The 26,260-nt window shown below is 36.9% G+C and overlaps 1 protein-coding gene and 4 non-coding genes across 7 annotated transcripts in view; 4 read left to right on the forward strand and 1 right to left on the reverse strand.

Annotated features, from left to right (window-relative positions):
- Nucleotides 1-475: 475 nt before the first annotated feature.
- The window catches only part of dync2h1 (dynein cytoplasmic 2 heavy chain 1), a 105,933-nt gene continuing 80,148 nt past the window's right edge, over nucleotides 476-26,260 (reverse strand). For 2 of the 3 annotated variants that reach the window (XM_028464243.1, XM_028464241.1), the window contains 11 exons: nucleotides 24,472-24,547; nucleotides 24,047-24,273; nucleotides 23,783-23,887; nucleotides 22,081-22,197; nucleotides 18,988-19,095; nucleotides 18,220-18,321; nucleotides 11,812-11,901; nucleotides 8,118-8,227; nucleotides 7,958-8,039; nucleotides 4,135-4,251; nucleotides 2,894-3,952 (listed from right to left, as the gene is read on the reverse strand). In XM_028464243.1, coding sequence (XP_028320044.1) covers nucleotides 3,791-3,952; nucleotides 4,135-4,251; nucleotides 7,958-8,039; nucleotides 8,118-8,227; nucleotides 11,812-11,901; nucleotides 18,220-18,321; nucleotides 18,988-19,095; nucleotides 22,081-22,197; nucleotides 23,783-23,887; nucleotides 24,047-24,273; nucleotides 24,472-24,547 — 1,296 coding nt within the window. In that variant the 3' untranslated portion in view covers nucleotides 2,894-3,790. Of the gene's footprint in view, nucleotides 687-2,893; nucleotides 3,953-4,134; nucleotides 4,252-7,957; nucleotides 8,040-8,117; nucleotides 8,228-11,811; nucleotides 11,902-18,219; nucleotides 18,322-18,987; nucleotides 19,096-22,080; nucleotides 22,198-23,782; nucleotides 23,888-24,046; nucleotides 24,274-24,471; nucleotides 24,548-26,260 lie in introns of those variants that run through there. The other variant, XM_028464242.1, reaches the window with a different exon arrangement.
- Nucleotides 4,288-4,360, forward strand: trnam-cau (transfer RNA methionine (anticodon CAU)). Its single transcript has one exon. It is a non-coding gene; the product is annotated as a tRNA-Met (tRNA).
- trnam-cau (transfer RNA methionine (anticodon CAU)) lies at nucleotides 5,330-5,402 on the forward strand. Its single transcript has one exon. It is a non-coding gene; the product is annotated as a tRNA-Met (tRNA).
- On the forward strand, nucleotides 5,881-5,953 carry trnam-cau (transfer RNA methionine (anticodon CAU)). The gene has a single exon. It is a non-coding gene; the product is annotated as a tRNA-Met (tRNA).
- On the forward strand, nucleotides 6,784-6,856 carry trnam-cau (transfer RNA methionine (anticodon CAU)). Its single transcript has one exon. It is a non-coding gene; the product is annotated as a tRNA-Met (tRNA).

Consider the following 26,260-nt stretch of genomic DNA (forward strand, 5'->3'; position numbering starts at 1 on the left):
TTTTGTTATTGCAATTAAATAAAATGATGTATTTTATTGCATAATTGTGACCATCACCAGCCCTCCCTAAGGAAGGTTAAGAAATACTTTATTAAAGGGAGGATATAAAAAGAGAGGCAGTGTTACACCTAGGTGAGGGGGAAGGGAACAGGGAAGATGGAGTCAGGGTAGGAATATGGAAGGGGTGGGGAGGAGTCGACTGTTTTCAGGTGGGAGTTAGATGGGATGTTGTAGTTGTGCATATTGTGCTTATTGTGTTGTGTAATCAGTTAAGGCGACCCCATTTAAATTCCAGGAGACCCCACATGGGGTCAAAAACAGTGTTCTATTGTGTGAAAAATGATATATATATAAATAGTTTTTTAACTGTATGTTTAAACATAATTAACACTATAAAATTTTTGTATATTGAGATTCTTTGGGCTACAAAATAATCATGTGTAAATAAAAACCTTGTAGATCTTTAAGTGATGCCATAAGAGAAAAAAATCCTTTCCACACTCAACGTTTCAGTCTGACAGTCTCATAGTATGTAAATCTAAGACAAATGTATAAACATGGATCTTTCATGATCCCGTCTTCCTGCTCACTGAGTTCTTTGATTCTTCTGGATTGAATGTTGATCCCAGTTATCCTCGACACATTTCCCTCTCCTCTCTCTCAACACCAACCTCCATTCTTTCCTCCTGTAGCACATTTATTTCTCCTACTATAAATGCTTTAACAATTTTCCCTCACTGCACACCCTCTGCTGTGATGGCACACAGCCGCTTCTTCTATGATCCAGGTGTTTATGGGCCAAACAGCCAGAGGGGATACAAGTCAAAGCTGAAACCCCAGAGAGTTTATATAAATTCAATCTGAATAGAGCATTATCGAACAACTACTCTGATGTACTTTAAACAGACACTGTATGAAATACATCTAAAACCCAATCTGTTGACAGTTGTTTTCTATTCTGACTCAAGAAAAGTACAAAAATAATGTATTTTTCTAGCATGTTAAGTGCTCCATTAACAATACGGCTATGTACTTTTTAATAGGTCAACACAGCTGTCCAAAAATCATTATGTCTTGTATGGCATTTAGGGCTACAAATGGATTTCAATTGTGTTTAATTGATGTGAGGATTATGAGGGGGTCCTGGAAATGTTTTCTCCTCTTTGAAGATTTTCTATATCCACAAAGAAACTGTGAAAACGAATGTGGCAAATAATTTATTATTTATATTTTGTTATTTTATTCTTAACAGAGGGGTTCCTTCTTGGCATTTGTTTATCTTAATATAAATGTAGATAAGGTGGTTGCCCTCATTAATCATATTTTTTTTTTTTTTTTAAGTTAAGACTGCTGGATTGGATTTGAAAGAGAGAAACATAACAATTTTAAAGTGAAAAAATGATACTCCAGTCTTAGATGTGGAATAACAAGAGAGGGAGGAAACAACTTTTTCAACTTTGGACCTCTGAATGAGGCAAAATACTTAATATTATTATTATTATTAATAAGTACAAAACTCTGTGTTTGGATTACACACAACGGCTTTACATTGCACTCAACTGTGTAATTTGAACTATCCAGAAGCCAAAAATCAGTGAAAGGTGAAAACTAGACAAATATTTTGTTGTTGTTTTGTTAATGTAACTATTTTACTTATAATGCTGCAGTGAAGCACTTAGACAGTGCTGAGGTAGACATCTGAAACTGAATCAGAATCACTTTGATCACAATAGTCATTCTAACACGGTGAGCCAGTGTGTGATGAAAAAACAACTCATTTTGTAAATACTTTCTATTGAAAACAAGCATTTAGCAAAGTGATTCCTGCTCCTGCAGCGCTGGTATTAATGTCCAACCTCTACCTATGAAATTAGAAAACATTTAAATGTATCGGACTGCTGTAAAAATGCTCAGCTTTTGGGGAATTCTAAAACATTATTTGGGCAACAAAATTATTCTTTTAAGTTGCAGGTGTGAATGTATTACTGAAGTGCAGAAAGAAACACAAAATATTCTCTTTTTCCTCCTTTTTCATTTCGTGCAGGTTTAAGTGCATTTGTCGAGCTCTTCCCAGTCGCCTGTATCCCTCCTCTCTCTACATCCATCCACAGTCGATCTATCTTTTTTTGACCCAGAGGGCTGCGCTTCGCCTAAATCCAATCCTCTCTTTGTCAAATCTGCTGTTCCATTTCGCTCCATTTTTGTCACACTGCAGTACACACAAAACACCCACTCCTCCTTCATTTCAACTCGTCTTCACTGACACACAATTTCCAAGAGTTGCACCCATTCATACACTCACGCAAACTGACACACACTTGCACAAGTGCATAAACACACCTATTTAGAGGTGAGGGGTTGAAAAATACCATTAATTAACTCATCAATCACTTTTGGTGCTCCAGGTTGGAGTGATACACAAACACACACATACACACACCTTTCAGGGCTCTTTAAAGTGACAGTGAGAACATCCATCACAGCCTCAGTGACTCTACCCAAGCCGACCCAGAGAGGCTATAGATTAGATTGACTTGTGCATATTGTGCTTCAGAGAAGGAGGGGTTGCATGTGCTCCGGGATCACACGCTGAGCTGCCTCATGCCTCCAAACATAGATTTAGTAAAACTGACTGAAGCAGTAAACTCAGGCCTGTAATATCTGTCGACGATGCGTGGTTCTGAAAAAAAAAAAACAAGGAATAGATAACTTGCACTATAAAATGCATTTTATTGCATTTATTCAAAACTACAATTGAAAAAGGAAAGGAAGTGTCTTTAGCTTTATTTTAGTTTCTTTTTCTATTGCCACCAAGCAATCGCTTTTCATTGCTTTCACACAAAATGCATTCAGTGACCAAAATTACAGGATTTAAAATAACTTTTTTCCTCAGTCACTTGTTCACCAACACTAAACTTTTTTCAAATGCTAATGCTTCTCAAAACAATTAAAAACACAATCCAAACAGAAAGATGGGAAAAAACTTTGGGAATGTCTGTTGCAGCCACATTACAGTAAAATATATTGAAAATTATATCAAACATATTGACAATAAAATAAATAAAATAATGATGCAATTCCAAACACGGACCACATTCTGATTTCTGAGATTCTGCATTTTTCTGTTTACAGTAATATTTATATTTTTTGAAAGGTCCTGAAGTACTTTTGCAAAAGCGCAAATGTTCTTGATTACTGAAAGTTGCTGCATTCCTGATTCAGTCTTGTTGCAATATATCACAGCATATACAATAATTTAGAACCAGCAACGTGCAAATGACTTATTTTATGCTAAAAAACTGATTTACCTGACAAAAATCATTCAAACTTGAAAGATAAGATGTATTTCATATAATGCTCTTGGTTGTTAATATTTTGTAGTTCAGTGTGCTCAGAGTGACACTGTGTGTTTTGTTAATGAGATACACTTTTGGGTGTGACAGTAACTGTTGAGCTGAGATCATGACGGACATGCAGATTGTGTTAAGAGTTTTGAACATGCGACTTCAGTTTTGACCAATGCTTGTTAGCATAGAATAACTACTGATGCATTCTGACCTCTAATCCCTGCAAATGTACTGTAACAAAGACTCCATTGCAGTATGAAATAAGCAACTTACTACATATTAGAATAATATAGTCTAGTATAGTCATCATATGCTTTTCCAGCCCAATGGACAATCTTACAACCTTTTTTTTTTGCAGTCAATTAAAAAAAGAGAAGATGCTAAGTTATTCCAGAAGAGTTGTGACAAACGTCCAGACTGAGATGAGGTTGGTGAGCTGTGCTTCAGTGTTGTTTCAAGAAGAGCGCAGCACCACTCTGTATCCACTGGTCGGGGTTTGCTCCACAGGGCAGAGAAACATGCGTGACAACATTTACTCTCTCGGAATTCGTGTAGAGAGGCAACCAGATGCTGTCGTCTGATGCAGTGGAGTCTGCAGCAGAATTCTGCACAAAAAAAAAAAAACAACCTCAAAATAAGTATAATGATGCACAGCAAGGGAAAAAAGGTAACATTTTCTGCAGCCTTAAAAGTTAATGGCACAAACGCTACGATTAAATCAAAGTTAATGATGTAATCAAATTTTCCTTAATCTTAACCCAAATAAATCGTTAGCAAAATCCTCTACCTGTGGCACCCAGGCCATGTGACATGGAGGGACAGCCGACACACTTGGAGAATCATGTTGATTCTCACAAAGGTGGACACCATCAAAACTGCAACCCTCCAACTGGAGACCACCAACCTGCAGACATGAAGGAGGAACAGCTTCAGGTTTCAGGCCTCGTTGGCGCAGTAGGCAGCGCGTCAGTCTCATAATCTGAAGGTCGTGAGTTCAAGCCTCACACGGGGCAGTTATTTTTGGACAGGTTATAGTGCAATGAGAATAATGAAGCAACAAAATGTCAAAGTGTTGCACCAGTACAAAGTCCATTGGTTGACTGATAACAATTCACTTTAATACCATGACCAGAGTTTTGTTCTTCAAACAGTTCCAGTTTGTAGAATGCTCTAACAAAATACATTTATAATGTAGTCATATCTATGCAAGTTCATTGGTTCATGTCCTCAGGCCTTGTTATAGCAGCAGGCAGTGTGTCTGTCTCATTGTCTGAAGCCTGAAAGTTCAATCCTTAATCCTGTTTCAGGGTAAACTAGTTTAATGAGAACAGACAAGGCACACATTTGGTTGATGGATAAGAACTGATCAGTATTGGTGTTGTACCTACAAACGTGACGCTTTTTGGTTTACATGGTTCTATAAAGGTTAACCCACAAACTCAAAATACAGAAAGTGTCTAAAAAAGAAGTATGAATGCAACTTTCATGTGATTATGTCTTTTGTAACCAATTATTGTCTCTTAGAAGTGTGATTAAATTGTTTGTGGTACATTTTTCCAAAAAATTGCCAAACAAGGAACTAGGAAAGTTTTTCTAATATTTATTAAATTGACTGATAAATGTTTTTGAGTACCCCCTGTAATGTGCTCCTGTAACCCTAGGTGTATTTGTACGGTACCCTTGCCCGGTAGCAAAAGCAAAATGTTACACCTACAGGCTTGGGTAGTGCAGCAGGCAGTGTGTCAGTCTCACAATCTAAAGGTTTTGAGTTGAAGTTTCACATGTGGCAGTTTCTTTTTGTTGGTAGTTGTTAGTGGGGGTATAAAAATCTTCAGTGAGGACTACGTCTAAAACACCAACCTTCACAAGGATCGGATGTTTTCATGTGATTTACCATGAATATAATCAGAGATTAATCGTAATTAACCTGAAAAGAGAAAATTTTGTATTTTGTAAACCTTGGCCAAACAGTCCAACTACAAGCCTCGTTGGCGCAGTAGGCAGCGCGTCAGTCTCATAATCTGAAGGTCGTGAGTTCGACCCTCACACGGGGCAGTTGTTTTAGTGTAATCTGTAGTACAATGAGAAAGAACATCATTGCACATATTTGGTGGGTGGAGAATAACTCAATTATGGTGGTTTTAGAGGAATACAACCCTCGACTGCATAAATAAATCCCCTTGAAAAGTAGAAGGCATGTGAAATAAAATAGATTTACATGCAGTACAATTTTAACGGCACATAAGGCACATATCACCATAATCAGTACACTCTGATTGACTGAAATATCCACAAATAGAGAGCTCCATCGCATTGGCCGCATTCTCAACAACAACAGAGCCCAAATGGTCCGCTTAGATCTTATTCATATTGTTTTAATAGTTCTACTAGTTTTATGTGTGATCATTAACAGTTTTTAAAAGTAACCAGTAGAGCCAAAACACAAGTACTAGTATCACAAACAACTCCAGAATGCAATATCACCAAAATGTTTCATTAAGAACCAAACAACAGCAAAACAGCAGCCCTACAGGCCTCATTGGCGCAGTAGGCAGCGCGTCAGTCTCATAATCTGAAGGTCGTGAGTTCGACCCTCACATGGGGCAGTTGTTTTAGTGTAATCTGTGGTACAATGACTGATATGTGATTACAGAATCTCTACTGGTCAGTTCTGGTCAGACTGCCCTAAGCAGGCCAGATACTATTGTACTGATAACATTTAACAAGGTCTTTCACAGAGACTCTGTAATTGTTAAGCTTAGCGCTATCAGCAACATAAAAAAACCCTGAGAGCACAGAACAACTACAGATTCATGGCACGCTCACACTGAAACTTCTGAATCCCAAGCTGGTCTGCCCCCAAAACCCTTTGACTAAATAAATCTTGTGTCAGCATTTGACTTTCAACCCTTCAACTTGACTCTGTCTTATTTCATTAAAAACTGCCACAACAGTTGGGGGCTCATCCAGGATCTAAATAAATCAGATAATGACGTAAGTGCAGAAGTTTCCTTTTTAACATTTCAGATGGAAATCTGTGCCCTGCCTGTTAAATGATTGACTCGATAAAGAACTTGTTAAAATCTTAATTTGCGGTGGTGAAATAGTGGGAAAATTTAAGAATGTTCCCGCCTAAAACAAAAGGGACGTGAAGCACTCAATCATGAAGGGTCTGTAAAAATACAGACTGTGTTGCTGGAACACATAGTCGGTATTTTTTACTATAAATCTTAAAATCCGCACAAAATGAGTGATTCCAACATTGGGCACTGATTACAGCATATGGGAGAGGAGCCTGTGTGGTACAGGTAGAAGACGGGTCCAAAACACAAGTACTCGTATCTCAATGAACTACAAAATGCAAAGGTATGAAGAAGCAATAGTACCAAAATGTTTCATTAAGAACCGAACCAACAGCTAAACATCAGACCTACAGGCCTCGTTGGCGCAGTAGGCAGCGTGTCAGTCTCATAATCTGAAGGTCGTGAGTTCGATCCTCACACGGGGCAGTTGTTTTAGTGTAAACTGTAGTACAACGACAATGAACATCATTGCACATATTTGGTTGACGGAGGTAAACTCATCTATCGCGGTGTTGCATGTACGAATGTGAACCTATTGAGTTTAAAGATGAAAAATCAATTGACACCATGGATGGTAAATTTATCAGTTTGTGTTACAGAGCCCAAATGTTCTGGTAGATCACATTGTCATTGACTGACCCTCACACAGGGCAGTCGTTTTAGTGTAATCTGTAGTACAATGACAACAAACATCATAACACACATACAGTTGACGGGGGAGATCTAATCTATAGAGGTTTTAGAGAAATACAACCCTCGGCTGCAAAAATAAAAAAAAAGTTAAAAAAAAGCTGAATTTATTTTTAAATTTTTGGCCCAGAAAAAGGATGGGAAAATAGGTCCATGGAATAAATTTACATGCAGTTAGATTTTAATGATACGGTATTTTCTTTGAACAGACATTGCTGTTAAGCGATTAACACGCATGTTGTGTACAAAGTACATGAAGGATTCAGTGTTGATGTGAGGGAATTCAGTCGGGTGACTAAATTCAGACAATAAAAGGAAGCCTGGCATCAATTCAGACAGAACCAGAAAAATACAAAATCACCATAATCAGTGCAAAAGTCACAGTCATGTGTTGCTACACAACAATTATCTTATTTCTCCTCCACTGTCACTCTAAGAACAGTATCTCCTTTCCCTCCCTGCAGCTACAGCCTCTTTCCATGCACCATCAACCTACCTGTCTCCTTTATATACTGTACCAATTTCTGTCAGCATGATTTAACTGAAACTATTGTTTGAATATAAATTAATATAAATAAAAACAACTAAAAAAAAAAACTATATCGCCAGAGCAGTTTCAGTTTGATGAGGTTTTGCCCATGACGTGTAAAATAAGCACAGTGGTTTTACGATGTCTATTGAAAGCACAATATCTATGTTTATCTATCAATGATCTATTTTTCTCTTTTTTTGCAGCTTTCATAGTCATCTGTTGTTTCATACATGAAAAAGTAAAATAAAACAGAGTTAAAAAAAAATAAATAAATAAAATGAACTATACTATTACTTGATATTTACCTTGACTTGTAGCTTTACTTGTGAAATTGGGCTCCTCCATGATGAGACAAATACCAAACTATCCATAGAACATCCCATGGACCTAAAAGCCAGAAAACAATCTTATTTTTCACCATGTTTTCCCTTTCAATCACACAAATCCACCCACTGAGAGTGTTACCTGGCAGTTTCTTGTCTCAGAGCATTAAGGAAGGTATCAGGATGGAAGAGCTCTGATAAGTCCAGGATGTTTGACAGAAGAGCATCTCTTCCTGCACGCTCCACCCAGCCCTAAAGAAAAGGTTTATGACACATTTAAGATGATTCAGAGATAATTAAGATGAAAAATAAAGAAGATTACAAGAAAAAAATGTTGACAATCTGACTCAAACTCGTTGTATAATTTAGGGAATAGTGAAAATATCGCAAATGTTAAAACAAAATATGATACAAATAAACTGTAGAGTTAAACACTAGGATTCATTTTATATTTTCACTGTGAACACCAGTATCAGAAAAACTAAAATAAATATAGCTTTTTTTTATCTTAAGCACCACTCATCTTTAAAGAAGCTGATACAACTGGAGCCCTAATTACAAAGTAATGGTAGCATCTGCTCACACACAGAAGCACAAACATAAAGTCCCATCTGAACAACCTTATATTCACAAACGTGTTTCAATGCACTCCGGAGAGGATTTGACCAAGGACACAAACAGATGACAACTACTTAACTCTGATAAAAAGACTTAAGTATAACAGGAAGGGTCAGAGATAGAGCCACTAAGCCTTACATAGCACTAGAATTTATATGCCTTCCTCAGCATCTGCTACTTTGATCGCATGAGCAACCTATAGTTTTGTCACTGCCAGTGATTTTACTTTGCACAAGCACATCTTAGAATCCCTAACATCCTGGATTGAAGTGTTTATGGTTAATGTTTGGAGAAATAGTAGAGTATAAATGTATGGTAGTTTTTTTTTAAAGGTACGACAGTTAAGATGCTTAATTGACACATTGTAGGCTACAGTGACCCTGCAGGATAAAGCTGTTATTTATTGTGAATAAATTAATGGAAAAAAAATGTGACAAAGAACAAAATGTTAACCTGTTATGTTAATAAGTACCGATAGATGCTCCGGTGGCTTTTACCTGAAAAAAACTATGACAAAACTCTTCTTCTGCTTAAAAAATAAGTGTGTTTTATAAACTCCTGTAAAAGTAAAAAGATCCAGTATAAGACACAGTCCACAGACGACTGATTGTCCGTGAGCACCCCCTAATGCATGATGATTTGTCATGTTTTGAAAAATTTCTTAAATTGATTTTGAACATTTGGATGTTTATTTTATATTAAGACGTCAACTCGTAAAAATAAAAACAATTTACTATTGTGCAGAATCTCTACAGTTAGATGGTCTATAAGTGTTGAGTAGACAAATAAGTGGAACCTTTTGGAAAATACAGATACAAGATAACTATAGAATATGTAAAAAATGTCAACATTTAGAATATCAACCAATCTGAGCAATAATACAGGAATGAACAGAGGGTGTGTGTGTTTTTGTTGTTATTTTGTTGACCAATCAATGGAGAGAACTGGCAGAGCGTCTTCACAAGAGGAACAGCTTATGATCTTAAACATAATAATATAAATCCATGATGACAGGGAAGAGCAACAGTAGTGCAGGAAGCGGAGCTTTTATACTCGCTAAGTTTAAATATTTGAAGAATTAAAATTAATAATTCAGACCAAAAAGTTATTAATGCAGGCATTGATGAGTGTTAATGTTTACATTTGTGAGATTATAAACAAAGAATAAACAGACATTCTGATAAGTTTCACTTTCTCTTTTCTTTTTAACGTGTCTACTGTGGCTGTGATCCTGCATTCATACAGATCAGCCTACATCATAAGGTGGAATATATTTATATTATCTACAGGACAAAGGCTCTAAGCATTACCTCAGATTACATGAATTAATTAATTAATTTATTGGTGTGAAAGCGCCTGATGCACGCAGGTGACTTATTTTATCAGTTCACGAGATATGAATCTTATTTTTCCTATAGGATGTCATCGGTAAATGAAAAGATTGCATCTCTCATGCTATCAAAAGTATCTGTTTGTAAAGGAGGGAGAAGACGGATGTTCTTCCCCCGTGTGGAGTCGTAAAAAGAGTTCGTACTGAATATTTCAAAGAGTTGGGTCAGTCTTTTCGGCTACGGTATTGGGTTCAAAGGCCGCATAGTGGGGTTAGCTATGCACCTCAAAGTTGCGGGGGCAGTTATTGTGTAAACAGTTTGTGATAAAGAAACAGGCTCCTTGGTTAATTCCTGCTAGGAAGAGGGTCTTTAGGCTTGATGTGGTTTGGTTCCCTACATCCTTTTGTGTATACTTCTGTAATTCTGTATGTTTTATTCTTTAACTTATTTCGTCATTTAGACAAAATTAAATCAAAGGCCACATGTGGCCCCCAGGCCGCCAGCTGCTTATGTCTGCTATACATTTTTTTGCTAACACTAATGCTATGCTTCTTAAAGGTTTTGCAAATCCTTATATAATGGGTGGCAGCCACCCTGCAGTCACCAGAGCCCAGTTTTAGAAACAGTGCTAAAAGCTTTTCTTTAAATAACCTTTAAAACTACTGGAGAAAAAGGTAACTGAAAAAAAATAAGATCTCATATCTATTTTTTCTTTTTTTGCACAATGTCTGCAGAATACAACTGATGCTTACATTCACATCGGTTTCCATGCTCACACAAGATCATATAAAGGCTGCATCAAGTTCTTTGCACATCTCTGCTTAGGTGTGTACACTATTCATTCTGCTTAGGTATGTAAACTCATCATTCTGCTTAGGTGTGTACACTATTCATTCTGCTTAGGTATGTAAACTCATCATTCTGCTTAGGTGTGTACACTATTCATTCTGCTTAGGTATGTAAACTCATCACTGTGCTTAGGTGCGTACACTCATCATTCTGCTTAGGCGTGTACACTATTCATTCTGCTTAGGTGTGTACACTCTTCATTCTGCTTAGGTGTGTACACTCTTCATTCTGCTTAGGTGTGTACACTCTTCATTCTGCTTAGGTGTGTACACTTTGAATTGGTTTGTAAGCATTTGAAGGTTTTCAAGGTCACTGTGCATTTGGGTGCTCTGCCAGGCTGTAAGCTCTTTATTCTTCAGCCGCAACAACTCCACCCAGCAGCTGCACCCAACGACTTCAGCTGTATTAGTCTGATGAACACAGAGCCACTGCTAACAGTGATATCACTCAGTGCTGATGGGCAGAATTCGACAGTTAAGGACAGTGCAGCCTCAAGACAGACACACATAAAAGCAGTTGGAATGCAGGTAAGACAGGAAGACAACAGAGGCAAACAAGTATGAGGCGCAAACAAACACACACACACACACACACAAATAGACAGATGGGGAGGCATGTCTGCAAGCCAAGACACAGACCACAGTCAGTGAGGCCAAATGGATAATGAAATGCATCCACACAAAACTTCACACCAAAATAAATAAATGTGGATGTGCGAGCGAAAATGTGAATTTTAGTATGCTGAAGCATATTGCGGTGGGCGTTCAGTCGGACACAGTTGAACGGATGCAGACAGGAGTGTCCGCCAGAATCCTTATTTGTTGCAGAAGATCCTTATGCTTTCTTGAATATTAACAGTCTTTAATCCATCAAATGTATTGTTTTTTTTTTAGGCTTGGGTTTCTTCATTACATATAGTTGATATGTTTTACCAGTTACTAAAGGAGATCTATGAAATATTTTGTAATAAAATTGTGAGAATTAAGTACTACAGTTATTTGTTTGCAGCCATTTAATGAATATAAATCTAGTTGTTACCTGTATGGCATAAGCCCTTGTGACTACAGCCCTGAGGTACTGCATTGGATCTTCAGGTCCCTCCCATTTATTCTGCCATGTCAACGGACACTGAGGAAGAAGACAAACAGTTTAGTCAAGGCAAGACAGCTTTATTTGAAGAGCAAATTTGATACACAAGGCAACTCAATGTGCTTTGAAGTAAGCGTGTCCCTTTTAAGCAGGCGTGTCAAGCTCCAAACTCCTGGAGCGCCACTCCTGAACTGAATGTTTTAGATGCATCTCTCCTTTACCTCACCTGATTGTCATGATCCAGCTCTGCAGAAAACCGAATAACAAGTCTCGCCTTTCAATCAGGCGTGGAGAGAGACATAAAAAATGCAAGACAAGTTGGCTCTACAGGACAAGTATTCGACAGCCCTTCCTCATGCTACTCTCGATGGGAAGGTTTTTTTGTCCTTTTGAAACTTTGGGGATCATGCTGGCTGTCACTCACTAGACTGAATCTGCTTCCTCCTTATTCATCAAAAAGTTTATTTAGCATGAGGGTAGTTAAATTGCCTGAAAGTTTTGGGAAGTTGTCTACACATTCTTTGAAACAACTAGTCCAAGACACAGAAGTGTAACATCGTATTCAGCAAGTAGATAGTTTTAAATATAATTAGACACATCCCCATTCTTCACTCAAACTTGTTTACATCCTGCTACTGTGATACCTTTGATATTTGCTTGTATATGCATGTGTCTGTTATTTACATTTTTTTAGAAGGGCTTATTAGGGGACTCTCTACGTAATTTATCTATTTACATGTTCACATGAGTACGATTGACAATTAAAAATCCTTTCTTTTGGTTTGTTCTAAGTACAGTAACTACTTCCACATTATGGGTTCAACTTCCTGTGTGATGGATGGAAATCCTAGAGTTAAAGACATCCCACAGTTTCTCACAAAAATGTGTCCCATATCTTCAGAAATTTGTTATATATGTCTATTCTCAAGTACAAAATATTTTAACTTATATATGTAATATGAACTTGTTAATAATATTTTTAAAATGCTATCTTCTATTAAAATCCTAGCTTAAATCTAAAGTTATTAGCGCCTCTCGCTGTTCACACATAACAAGTGTGCATCTACATTCATATTCACTGTATTGCATATATTAAGTAGAACATGTCCATATCTTAAATCTGGGATGTAGATTGTTCTGGTTCGATGCTTTAAAAAAAACTTGTTATGCAAAGGTGATGCACATATAGGAATATTTTTTCTTTGAGAATGTGATGATGACATGATTTGTATTTAATTTCAGACTAACAGAAATTCTCAATCTATGTTTTTGTTTTCTATTTGTAGAGTTCTACTTTTTCTCCTTTAAATTGGGAAAAAAAAACCATTTTCTTGTTTTGTTGTTGCTTATTATATATTCAATTTTAAATAGTTTAAACGGTCAAACCCATAGTAAGTATGTAACCTAAGAATACCCAGTCGGTTAAATAAAAGCATGGTTATTTTTCAAGCTGTAAATTGCTTTGGGTTTTTTTTTGTGAACTTTGTACGTATATCGTTCCTCTTTAGCATACAGGATTAGATACAAGTGCAAGGTTGATTAATGACCTTAATCACTTTTTTAGAGAGAACACAAAAATAAAACAAACATAAGATGGGTTTGTAGATAACAATACAAACCTCCCCATAAAATATGACCTCTAACTGTAATTTTATGTAGTCTATCTATGCCACTGGACTGTAAAGCAAAGATCAAAGAGTTAATGTAGACTTATGCAAAAAAAAAAGGCTAAGGGCTGATAATATGATGTTATTCAAGCATGGCAGTCATAATGTATCTAAAAAAGGACTTTGCATGCTCCGAAGCAGCAAGTTATTGACTTGGTTCAAGTCATGATATCGTGTGAATGTACAAAATGGAAAAAACAACAACAAAAAAAAAAAATGACAGGGTGTGATTATGACAATATAAAGTAATTTTGCTACAACATTTTTTGATTGAAAAAAATATAGTTAAACGCAAAAGTAGATGGCTTGCTGTACACATAGACCACAATTTAAAAAAAAAAAAAAAAAAAAAAAAAACCTGTTTCCATCCAAGGCCATTAAAATAGTTATTATTAAAATAGTTAATTTATCATCTCAATGTCATGATTTGTTGAAAAATCCATTGATTAAAAAAATTAGAGTTCGCGGCACATTAAAAAATCTGCAATCTCAGCATTTTTACCAACAAAACTATTCTGAGGTAATTGCTTATTGAGTTTTTATAAAGGCTTAGTTGTAACTAACAAAATAAGAATATTTCTTGCCAATTTATTGTGTCCTGAAACTATGAAATGACCCATTGGAGTGCTGGTATTCATTTAATTTTTGCAGTGCTGCTTGCCACTCTTCTGATGGGCGGCTTGAGTGGCTTCCAAATATCTAATTATTTTTTATTGCACAGCTGAGGAAAGGGCAGTGGTGCTGATCCCTTTAGAGCTATGACTGCCATACACATTACTACCTCAAATGCTTCTTTTTTCTAAGTATGCAGATCAGTTTCTCTCTCTGCTTTAAACAGGGCTGATCAGAATACTGTGGCTATACAAAAGGCTTAAAATCAAATCAATATGTGAAGACATTTAATGACACTTATGGCATCTTGTGACAAAAATGGGTTAGCATATGTCACTATATAACTATAAGCATTTATTAGTACTATTAGTAGAGGGTTCCTGCTTTAGCCAAATTAAATTCAAGACTTTTTAAGACATTTTATTGTCATTTGAATCTAATTTTAAAACCAACTTCACAGTAAACATAATTGGGGAAAAACGCCACATCAATTACATAGGGTTAGGGTCATTTTTAGTGCAGACGTGCAACTGGTGGCCAAAGTAAACACACAAAAATACACAAAATGACAGTAAAATACACAAAAATAACTAAAATAATCAAAATCACTCCAAAAACACAAGATGACAGCAAAAATAGCCATAAATCTAAAAAAAAAAAAACAACAAAAATACAAAAAATGAAAACCATAAAAAAAAAAATTTTCTTTTTGGACAGGTAATTTCCGTTAAATTTACATTTTCCCATGTTGTTTTTACAATTAAAAAAAATAAACACGCTACCATTTATTTTAAAATGTGAGACTAATTATAATTTTAAAAAAAATCATACTTATTTGTGTTAATATGTAAGACTTTTGAAACATTGATTTAAAACATTTTAATGACATTTAAGGCCTTATTTTGAAATTCATGAATTTAATGCTTTATAAAACTTTCTAAGGATCCGTGGGAACCCTGTAGTAACACAAAATTGTCCACGAGTAGACAATTTTGTTTTACTAGTAAGGTCTACATGTGCACTAGTGCCCCAAAAACCTTTACTAGTAAAACAAAACTTTTGTTTACTCGAACAACTAGCACACACAGGGGCGGATTCACTAAGATCTGAAATAAAGGGTAGTAAACCATGTGCATCCCTAAATCCTTTGGTGGCACTGTTTCTTCACCTGCTGTAGAGAATTCACTAACATATCGACGTGGTGTAGACCGCCCCATTTAAATGAACATTTTGCGAGTGAGTGCACAGAAGGACAAAATTACTTTTAAAGAAGTTCAATTGACCTTTTGCAAAAGCCCCGCCCCCTTATTTACTTTTGGGAGGTCCAACATTTCCCTGAATTACTCTCATTGGAATGGCTACCTGTGCATGTTAGCGAGTAGTGGGGTTATATTCAACATATTAAAACAAACAAAGAAGGGGACATTACAACTATCGAAGCGATTCACCAAATGGCCGCAGCAGCAGCAACTCCAGCTCACAACTGACGTTTTTCCCCTTCTTTTTTCTTCTTTTTACCTTGTTTACCTATATTTTTTTATTCTTAGTGTGTTCCTTTATTTCTTTCAAACATGCACTATTTTTTCTACTGCTTGTGCCTTCAATTTTTGCAATCATGTCGGGAAAAAACTGCTCAGATTGTTTACAGACGAGCTCAGTTGTTAGCACTCCGTGCTAAAGCTACGCCAGCCGACATCCCACGTGAACTGAGGAGGAAACAATGGGGATGTCGAGCGGGGGCAAAGCGCCAAGCAAGGAGGAGAAGACAGCCTGTCTTCCGTCCGTCATCATGGGGAATGTTAGATCTTTTTCTAATAAGATGGACGAGCTAGTGGCGCTAACCCGGCATGAGAAGGACTTCCGGGAGGTGAGCCTGCTGATGTTTACGGAGTAGTGGCTCACAGCGCTATAGGCAAGTGAATGTATAGTTAGCTATGTCACCTTATTTAATCAAAATCAAATCAAGTTTTATTGTCATTTTGCTGAACATACACATTAGTGAAGACAAAATGAGATAACGTTAAAAACATACACATCGTAGACATCATTCCAGTTGTGCTTTCGGCTTTGGAAACAGAAAGAACATGACTCCCCCGGAACACACTTTAGGGGTACCTGGTATCCGACCTCCATGAGGACACCGCTTCACCATTGTGCCTGCTCTGAGAATGTCGGACCCTGTTTACATAGTAACAGTTGCTTGGACAATGACTGTTTGTGGGCGGGGTTTTGCAAAAGGTCAATTGGAGGCAGAAGGACTTCTCTGTCTGCTGCACAAACATTTAATCATGTAGAAAGTTAAATAAACAAATAGAAATGTTTGATTAAAAAACAAAACAAAAAACCTAATGATTTTTTCCCCCTAATTTAATGTTGCTGTTCTGCCACGTTCTGTAACTTTGCTCTTATCAGACCATAGAAAACAGGCAGATTTGGACAGAAACCATCCTATTGATCTGTTGATGCCATTGATCTGCGTTTATGCAGCAAGAGTCTATCAATCAGTCGATCAGCACCATTGGAAGATGATCTACTGAGTATCATCCACCAGGTCTGAGCTCCTGAGCAACGCTTGTCACGCACACTCTCATTTGTGAAGATTACCACCACTGCATAAATTGTGGAGCTGCTCAGCTGATTCTGGTCTGATGCTTCTGTCATCAAGGCGACACAAGACTTTTACAGTCAAAACATGGAGAGAAAGACTGGAGCGACCGTGGCTCAGGTGGTAGTGGGTCGTCTTCTGATCGAGAGGTTGGGGGTTCGATCCCAGTACCTGACTATGTGTCGAAGTGTCCTTGGGCAAGACACTGAACCCTAAGTTGCTCCCAGTGGTCGACTAGCGCCTTGCATGGCAGTCCCGTCCCACTGGTGTGTGAATGTGAGAGTGATTGGGTGAATGAGCTGATGTGTAAAGCGCTTTGAGACTGCTTCAGTGTGGTGATAAAGCGCTATATAAAATCAAGTCCAAGTCCAAGTCCAAGTCCATCCATGGATCTCCGCGCACAGCATCCTATCTGCACCGCAGCCCCTGGACTCCACACGCGCCGCCACGGGTGTCCAGCTTTTTCTCTCTCACACACATGCACTCTACTCCGCATTTTATTATTCAGTCGCTGTTAATATTGACTATTGTTTTATTTCAATTATTTCCTCATACTAAAAAGGTTAACTGGAGTCTTTTTTTGTGTCAACATTTACTGCAGCTGATCTCTGCGTGTGTGTTTGCACCTGCTTGACAGTCGTACTATTTTCCAGTGCAAAAACAATCACCGCAAACATTTCCAGGTTTGATGAATTGCATTGCGCCCACTGCATTAATTTATTTGCATTTCCTCCTCATTTTTTGCGGCCCACATGAGATCCGCCTACTTTACATATTTATCAGAGGTAAACACGCTAAATGGATTGAGGGTGCATTGTGACACGCTGAAGACAAGCAGTCCTGATTCCCTAAGGTTTGCACGCCTTATTAGCACGTAGAGTGACGTTTGCACACGTTCCAATACCCCTAAACCTTTAGTGATACCTAAATACCCTTAGTATTACTAGCTTTTACTACCTTTATTCTACTCATACTACTAGTAACTCGCTGATTAATTCAAAAACAAAGGGGAGAAAAATGAGGAAGAAGAGATTACGCCTGAAGCGTCCGTCGGGAGATTACAAACACAGAGCGAATGAAAGGTTGAGTGTGAGTCTCTTGTTTTTCTCTTCATCACTTTCTTTGTCCTCACCTCAACGCCTGAGGACATATGAGAATACATACTGTGTTTACTGAGGGTCTACATGTAAGCGCTGGATACCGCATGTATTGCTGTCCTTGTGGCCTCAAGGATAATACAGATAAAATGTATTGTATTTTTCACAGCATAATAAATACACAATTCAAACAAATTCTCAAACAAAAGTGGGTGAATCGACAAAACACTGCATACAGAGCTTGTGAGTGAAGAACAGAAAGGTTGTAGTGTAAGGTAATGGATATAAAAGCTGTTCAATTAATTAATATACATTTAAATAAAAAAAGAGAACTTTCCCTTTTACAGCTAGCTTTCCTCTGTCGTCCTCGGCTTACCTCTTGATTTAGCAACGCACTGGCCAGTTTCTGAACTTCAGGAGTTAAGAGTTGGGTTCCTCTGATGACTTTGCTCAATGCAGACAGGGATTGATGGATACTCTGTGGAAAATAAATATACTGTTTATTTCCAGAACTTGAAGAAAAAAGTCTTTGAACAGCTCTAAAATACATTACAGTCAATATTTAAAAACTGTGACCTTGTTTATAACATTAAGTAATGTTTGGTCTGACTTTAATCTGTCACTTTACTTTCTAAACAGGAAATAGAAATGTCTTTGAGAAAACCTTCAGTAATAATGAAGTATAGTAACTGTAAGCAGTACTGTTTATTTATTATACATTGATTCCCCCATGTGTGATTCAGGTTTGACTATTTGTGTATGAGTGGGGTGAAGATTTGGGGATGGGTACAGGGATGGTAAGGAGCTTTGTGTTGCATTTTACCTGTATGAAAAGTGCTCTAAAAATAAATATTGATTGATTTATTAAACATTTTTCATGAAAGTGTTCAAATTCTACAAAAGATTAATTATGCTAAGTTTATGATTAAAACTCCTATTTATGCAGCTTTCCTCACTGCCAATTATTCTTCACATGCTAACATTGTCATTTATTTATATTGCGCCATTTGAATCCTTGTGCTGAAATGAAAACCTGATGAAAAACATAAATGGAATGAAGACACCACATAGAGATAATGACTCTCAGATAATCAGGTGTTTCTATACTTAGGAGGTAGAAGTAATTGCAGAGTTTTTCACAAACCTGAACCATGCGGATGGCATTAAACTGCTCCAGAGCAATAAAAGACAGGACAGGTGACTTCTGACCTTCAGTTGGTGGATCTACCTTCTGACGGATCAGGACAGAATCCTGATAAAAAACAGACAGAGAGAAATACGTGTTGGCAAAATAAATGATCAGGCTCTTACTTAGCTTCCTAATTTAAAGGGGTTGTCTAAACTCTTAAATAAGATGTTACTGTAAATAGACGGGGTTGATACAAAACAGATGAAAATTGCAAAGCCTTTTGTCCAGTTTTGTTCATCCATATGACATGAAAACCTTTATTTGTGTATTTGTCCAATGCTACCAGTAATCAGTTTAACATTTAAATAATTGCCTATTCTGTAGCTTGGTAAAGTTATCCCATTTTGTTCTGCAGAAATCCTGTGCTATTCATTCATATATATATATATATATATATATATATATAAATAATGATGATTTAAAAAATCCAGTTATTGTATCATCACAGTTTTACTGTGTAGCTTTAATTCTAATTTGCTTTCTGTACACTGACTCAGCAAATCCCAGAAGAAAGACACTGAGTCAGTGAGAAGCCTGGTAAGTTTGTGAGGTGGACAGCAAATATTTCTGAGTGAGAGGAAAAAGAAAGAAAAAAAACAAAAAGACCAGAAAGCTGATAGGGTTGGATTAATCTATTATTTCTATTCACTGTCAAAAACATCCAATGCTTTAGGGGTTGCAATTCATTTTTGTTTCTTGTACGATTTGCATCTTCTCACTAAACCTACATTTTGTCAGGTTACACTCTTTTCTTTCCAAAATGACAGCAAGTCTGTAAGTGAGCTAACCCTGTCATCGATTGGTGACCTGTGCAACTCACCAAATCTAGATGGATAGAGAAAAGTGGATGGATTGTCATGCACAGAAATTAGTGTACAACAATAAAAAATAATTATCAAATATCAAGAACAGTCATCAAAAGTAGCTAGAATTAGAGTTGTTTTTAAGAAGTTGACACAACAGCAAGTTCATCATTCTCCTTTTTATTTATACTGTATTAATCCACTATTTTCTAAATAAGGACACAGGTTTCCTTAGACTCTCTGCTTTTACATAATCAATTGCTGCACACACAGAATATCAACTTCTTTCCCAACAAGAGCCTAGAAAACCAATAGATAACTCATCCCAACTCACATTTCATGGTATACCATCAGCAGAACAGCTAACAAAAATATAATTTATAACATTCTTTTATTATGGTAGTGTCTGCTACCTCTTTAACCACACAGGAAGTTGTGCCCATAATGATATTAACAGCAGCACACTCATGAAAAATTTGGATAAGAAATATAATTTTTTGCTAATATTACACCAATGATTTTCTTATTGCAATACTATCGACTTTGGGAAAAAATTGAGGAGAGTCACTTTAGTTTGAAAGCACATAATAAAACACTGACAGCCATCGCTGCACCCTGGTTTCCTTTAATCATCAAAGATTTTCCTTTTACATTTCTTCCCAGCTCTACCATGGACATATGGAAATCTTTATTAAAATTATAGAAGGATGCATAAATTAACAATGTTTACATCTATTTTTAAAATACACTGTCTTCTAATTCATGTTTATTTCCTGTAACACATTGCTTAAGTAAGTATGTATGAATAATAAAAAGAACGGCAAACCTAAAAGTGAATATAAGAGAGCTGGTGTTAGAGGTCAAAAACACTGTGGTTGCATGATGTAATGTGCAAGAAACTGCCCTTCAAGTCTGAACATTTGCTTGTTTCCAAGACACAACCCAGTGTAGAGCTGTCTACAAAGGCTAGAAGGGGCTGTTCCACACACTGTGATAGCCCAAGGCTCGTTTGCTAATTTCCAATTACTACTTTCTGCTTTTCATCTGGAATAACTGCTGCAGCACAAGCCAAGTAAAACCTCTGTGGTAATGGTGTCTAAAAGATAGCTTGTTTAATGTTTAATCACGACAAGTGTTTTCAAAACATTCAACACATTTCTGAGAAAAGCAATTGTCGCATAGAGGCTGATGACTTAATTAACCTAAAATCTAACTTAAACCTGCAGCGATGCTTTAAAAGATCATGTGCTCTAGTCTTTTTTGGAACTCCAAATCTAATTTTCCATTTAAGACTAGCACTAATAAAGACAAACAACAAACTAGTCCTATAGATTTGGCCAATGTCATATAGCTGCAGAAATATATACTGTATATATAAAATAAAGGATGTCTATAACTGCGTACACAGTGTATTCACCAACAGTATGCAGCGTCACTACATCAGTGAAACCTTTCCAATAGCTCACTTTTTTTCTCCTGACATCTTCTTTTACTTTTCCTTGTTTTTATTAGATGCATTCCTCCTATATAACTCTAAATCTCTATTTAGGACACTAGTGGGAAACCAAAGCAGTTTGAGACAATGCTGAATTACAATGCTGAATTAGCAACCTTTAGAGCACATGTGCCAAACTCAAGGCCCAGGGCATCAAATTCAGCCTGCTCGTGAAATTAAAAAAGACAGAAAACACATGAAACATTTTGTAAATTACCAACTAATTCAATTGTAGATTTCTCAGCTCCTCCAAATACAAAAATTCAATTAAAATCCACTATATTTGTTTTGAAATTTTCTACAAAAATTTTTCCTCAAATTAGTCCACAAAACTTACCCAAATTCACAAAATCTGGAAAATTTAAGTGAAGCTCCTGCAGGGACTGAGATACTCCCATACTTTATCATTTATATATCATTTATACATAGAAGGGCAAACCAGAGCACATTAAGGTTGAATTTGCTCTGTTTGCCACCTAAAATCTGTGGCCTGTTTAAGGTTAAACTGGTCCATATTTGGATCCTGGACTAAAATTAGTTTGACACCCCTGCTTTACAGGAATGTACTCTCCAATGGCGACAATGCCACATTTGTTTGAAACCCATAAACCATGGAAGCCACAAAGAACTGTTTGTTAAGTAGAAAATTAAAGACTTTTTAGTTTTAAAATGCATACAAACTAAGAAATTTCAAAGTACGTCCATGAGTAAAATGCCTTGTCGATGCTTAGAGATGTAGTATTGACTGACCTGGTTGAGTGTTTTCCACAAGTTAAGGATTGGTGAAAGTCCATGGGACCAGAGCTCCCTGTCAAACTTTAGGCCAGTTGCTACTGAGCGGCTGAGAACACGCAGCTGTGAAATAACCTGTCAGTAGTGAAACAAAACAATTGGATTTAAGGTTAAATGGCATGTTTTGATTTTTATTTTTGATAATTAGCTATAATTAGCATTTGTAAAAAAGCATTACATTACAATACAATATAAACAGTTTAAAAACAAATGAGTATAAAACAAAAAAACGTGGGAAACAAAAAAGCCCAGCATTTTGGAAAAGCAGCAGTTTAAAAAAAAACATGTCTACTCCTCTTACACACCTAATCAAACACGCTTAGCTTTAAGTCTGGAGTGCTGGATAGGTCATTTATCCAAACTTGGACAGTGTGTGTCTGGATGAGGGGGATATATGTGCACAGCACAGTTTTTATAAAGCGTATGCTCTAAGGAAGGAATTGCGTCTGATTAATGGCTTTCATTTGGTGTAGGGGAACTCTTTACTAACACTTGCTTTATCTTTTTTCTGCTGAGGAGGGTGTGAAAATGTGTATAAGTGCAAAAGAAGTGAGGGAAACAAAGTGGGCATCTATGGAATTAAGATTTTCAAGTTTACACAGATTGGAATTAGAAAAAAAAAAGAGGTGATCACTATGAAATGCTTTCCAATTAATGCCTTTAGTTACAATAAGGTCAATTTATTGTAAACTTATATTAAATTGGGTGCCATTACTTTACCTGTGGTCATTTTTAAAATGAAATCCATATTCACAGTTTAGGATTATATTTCACATTTGTTCTTCTTTTGCAGAAGAAGAAAATATATAGTAAGTTGTAAATGTTTCCCCGTTCACAGGCACATGTAAGTCAAATATTTATGACATCATGCAGCTCAGCAGATAGCCTGGTAATAAGCAACTATTTAAAGTTATCACTTTTAAAGTGCCAAGCACCAGGAAGAGATGGGCAGCCATGTGCTATGAGAGGAGATTAGCTAAATTACTACTTGAATTGCCAATGCTATAAACAGACACACTATGCACAGACATCACACAATATTTCAATACTTAGAAAGTATGTCCTAGTCATGAGAACAGATTAATCATCTTTATTTAAGACATTTATTAGATATAAGATGTTTGTTTTGTTTAGTTGAAGTGCAGACACCTGCATTAACCACACATAATGGCATCAGCACCAGGCTTTACTCTCTGCTCTGCATTTCTGTGAAAATATTCATAGTTGAGCAGCAGAATGACCCCAACATGCCTGAAGGCCTTGCTTCTGCTTTAAGATTAAAGACTAATTCTATTCCTCAAAGTAGCCCGACCAAGGCCTCAAGGAACAATTTAGAATAAAAGATTCTTAAACATAGAAAGAGCCTGGTGCAGTAGTTCATTGACCTTTGTCATATTATGCAGGGATAACATGAGTTACCAGGCTGCACAAGACTGGAGGATGACATGCGTTTACCGTATTAGGAGGAAAAAATAACAAAAACTGAAACAAAACGCTACTGCTGAAATTTACATTTGTCAAGGAACAATCCTTTTACTCACACTTTAAAATCTTAATGTCTGTGAAGAGAAATACTTCATAAACCTTGAAATTATGATAAAATAATTAAACAGGGAACAACCATGTATGAGTGTTGGTGTATTAGTGTGTGTATTAGCACCTGAGAGCTAATGATTCTCTGGGAGGATCTCTCTATGTTGGCAGGCAGACCAAAAAATGCCGGCCTGTCGTCCTCTGGGAGATTCTCTATTATGCTGCGGTAGTCCTTGGAAGACACAGATGTGCACATATCACACATGACAAACTATTCACATGCACACACTTGTCATAGTTGACCGTGGCTCTAAGGCAAAAGGCGGTTTGGCTGCTGGAGTCAGAATTCGGCACTATGTAGAAAAAGCTTCTCTTTGGAGTGAAAACCTACCAGTATGGAGCAGGAGTTTGGAAGGTTGATCTGAGATGGAAATATTTGTGGTCCTCCTCTGCTTTTTCTTTGTCCTGCTGAGGCAGAAGATGACAGGAGGCGTGCAGAGAAAAACTGCTCCAGGTAGGAGTGCAAAATACGAAGGTCAGAGGGATTGTCAATGCGTCCGCCGTAGATGGCACTCTCCAAAAGGCCACGGACAAACTCCCATTGAAATTGTTTACCACCTTAAGGGGATGAAAACGCATAATTGCATCAGGATAATGAAAAACAGAAACATAGCAAAAAAATAACAACTGTTATTTTTATTAGCTTGATAAAAAAAAATTACTGTAAAAGGAATTACAAGTTCAGTTTGTGTTGCATAATTACAAAATAAAATACAAAAACCTAATCTCTACTTTTTTCTGTCATGTTGTCCATACCTTCAAAAAGTCGATCAATAATCTCAAAACCAGCACGGAGATCTGACAGAGAAAACTCATAAAACTTGGTCCAACCCTGAAAGAGGCATTAATAAGTGAGAAAAACATCATACATCATACAAATACCACCAACTTAACCTACTGGTTAGGGCTGGGTATCACAATATATTTATTTCATTTTCTTTATTTATTCTTTTGCCCACAATAACAATATTATCACGATTCAGCAGTTCTGCGATAATCAATATTATGCTAGAAATTTCATCCACAATACATTACGATATCTGTGTCACTGAAGAAATTCAGAATTTATTGACTGCACTGAATCCATTTCACAGGAATTACAAAACATTGTCAATCAATTTCACATGAATGACAGCCAAGTAAAACAAAGTATGGCGCACACACGCGCACGCGCACACGCAAATATCCACTCCTCACCTATTGTCTCATTGTACTATGTGAGTACTGCATTATCTCTGTGTATCATGTATACAGAGTATACAGTATATTGTTTTTGTCATGTCTTGTATGTTGCAATAAAAACATTTTTTTTTAAAAAATAAAATAAAAATAGCTATGTGGCGTTAGTGAATCGATAACGTATCGCAAGACAAAACCTTGCAATATATCGCATCAATATTTTGGCACACCCCTAGTACTCGGGTGTATTCCATAAAGGAAAGTCAACAAACTCTGAGTCTATCCATAAACTCTGAGTCAACATACCCCGCGATGGGAAACTCTGGGTATCTGATTCCATTACAGCTGGTATGAAGTGGGTTAATCAACCCTGAGTATGTTAACCTTAGGTTACTTACGTGCACGCACGCAATAAATAGCCATCATCAATGGATCAAAGGTTACACAAACTACCATGGTAACCAAAAGAAAAGAGGGATTTATTCACCCTGATGGGTGAAATAAGCCGGCGTTTGAGGAATATGAGCCCGTTCTAAAGGTGTCTTCACATTGAACGTCCCTTCAGTGACTATAGTGGCTTAAATCACCCGTGATTAGTCATGCTTTTAGGTCGCTTCATCACTTTATCGCTTCAGTGATGTGACGAGCGGGGAATAATATGAACGAAATGTGTTTGGAGAGACGTGGCAGCAGCATAGGATGGCTGCATAGAGAGCCCTCCCGTTACACTTGCTATAAAGACAGTGACGGCCGCTTCATATTGCATATATTGATTTTTAATGTAATGCTGTGCTTCCAAGAGCGGTGTCTAAATTCACTGCGCCACCATAACTTAAAAAAAATTTAAATGACATCTCCCCCTCTACATTTGCCACAGTTTGTATCCAGGGAACTTTACTACAGACGTCAGTGGATGTTTTAATGCAGATGAACCTTTCAGTGTCTTTCACTTAATGCTCTGCATCCACAATGTTATAAAGAAAACTACCGTTTGCAAAACAAAACCAAAAAAAAATGTAAAGCAACACAACATTAGTAATGATGTGAGCACGTCTGTGGTGGGTGATGTTACTAATGTGTGTCAGAGAAGAGTGTCAAGGTACATTAAAGTGTTCAGAAGCGATGTTCAGGTGGGCGGAGCCATGTAGAAACCCAGGATTTCTTTGATAAAACCTGCCAGGGAGCAGGTTTAGTTCACGGACAATGTTGCCATCGTAGCAGACTCAGAGAAGGACATACCTTGCATTCAGGAATGGAATACTAAGAGTTTGCCTCATTTGAGCCCAAACATACTTATAGTTTGAACATAACCCGCTTTATGGAATACCCCTCTTGTTAACTCTAATTTTATTTATAGTGAGCGAAC

The sequence above is a fragment of the Gouania willdenowi genome, chromosome 13, assembly GCF_900634775.1.
Source record: "Gouania willdenowi chromosome 13, fGouWil2.1, whole genome shotgun sequence".
Lineage (NCBI taxonomy): Eukaryota > Metazoa > Chordata > Actinopteri > Blenniiformes > Gobiesocidae > Gouania > Gouania willdenowi.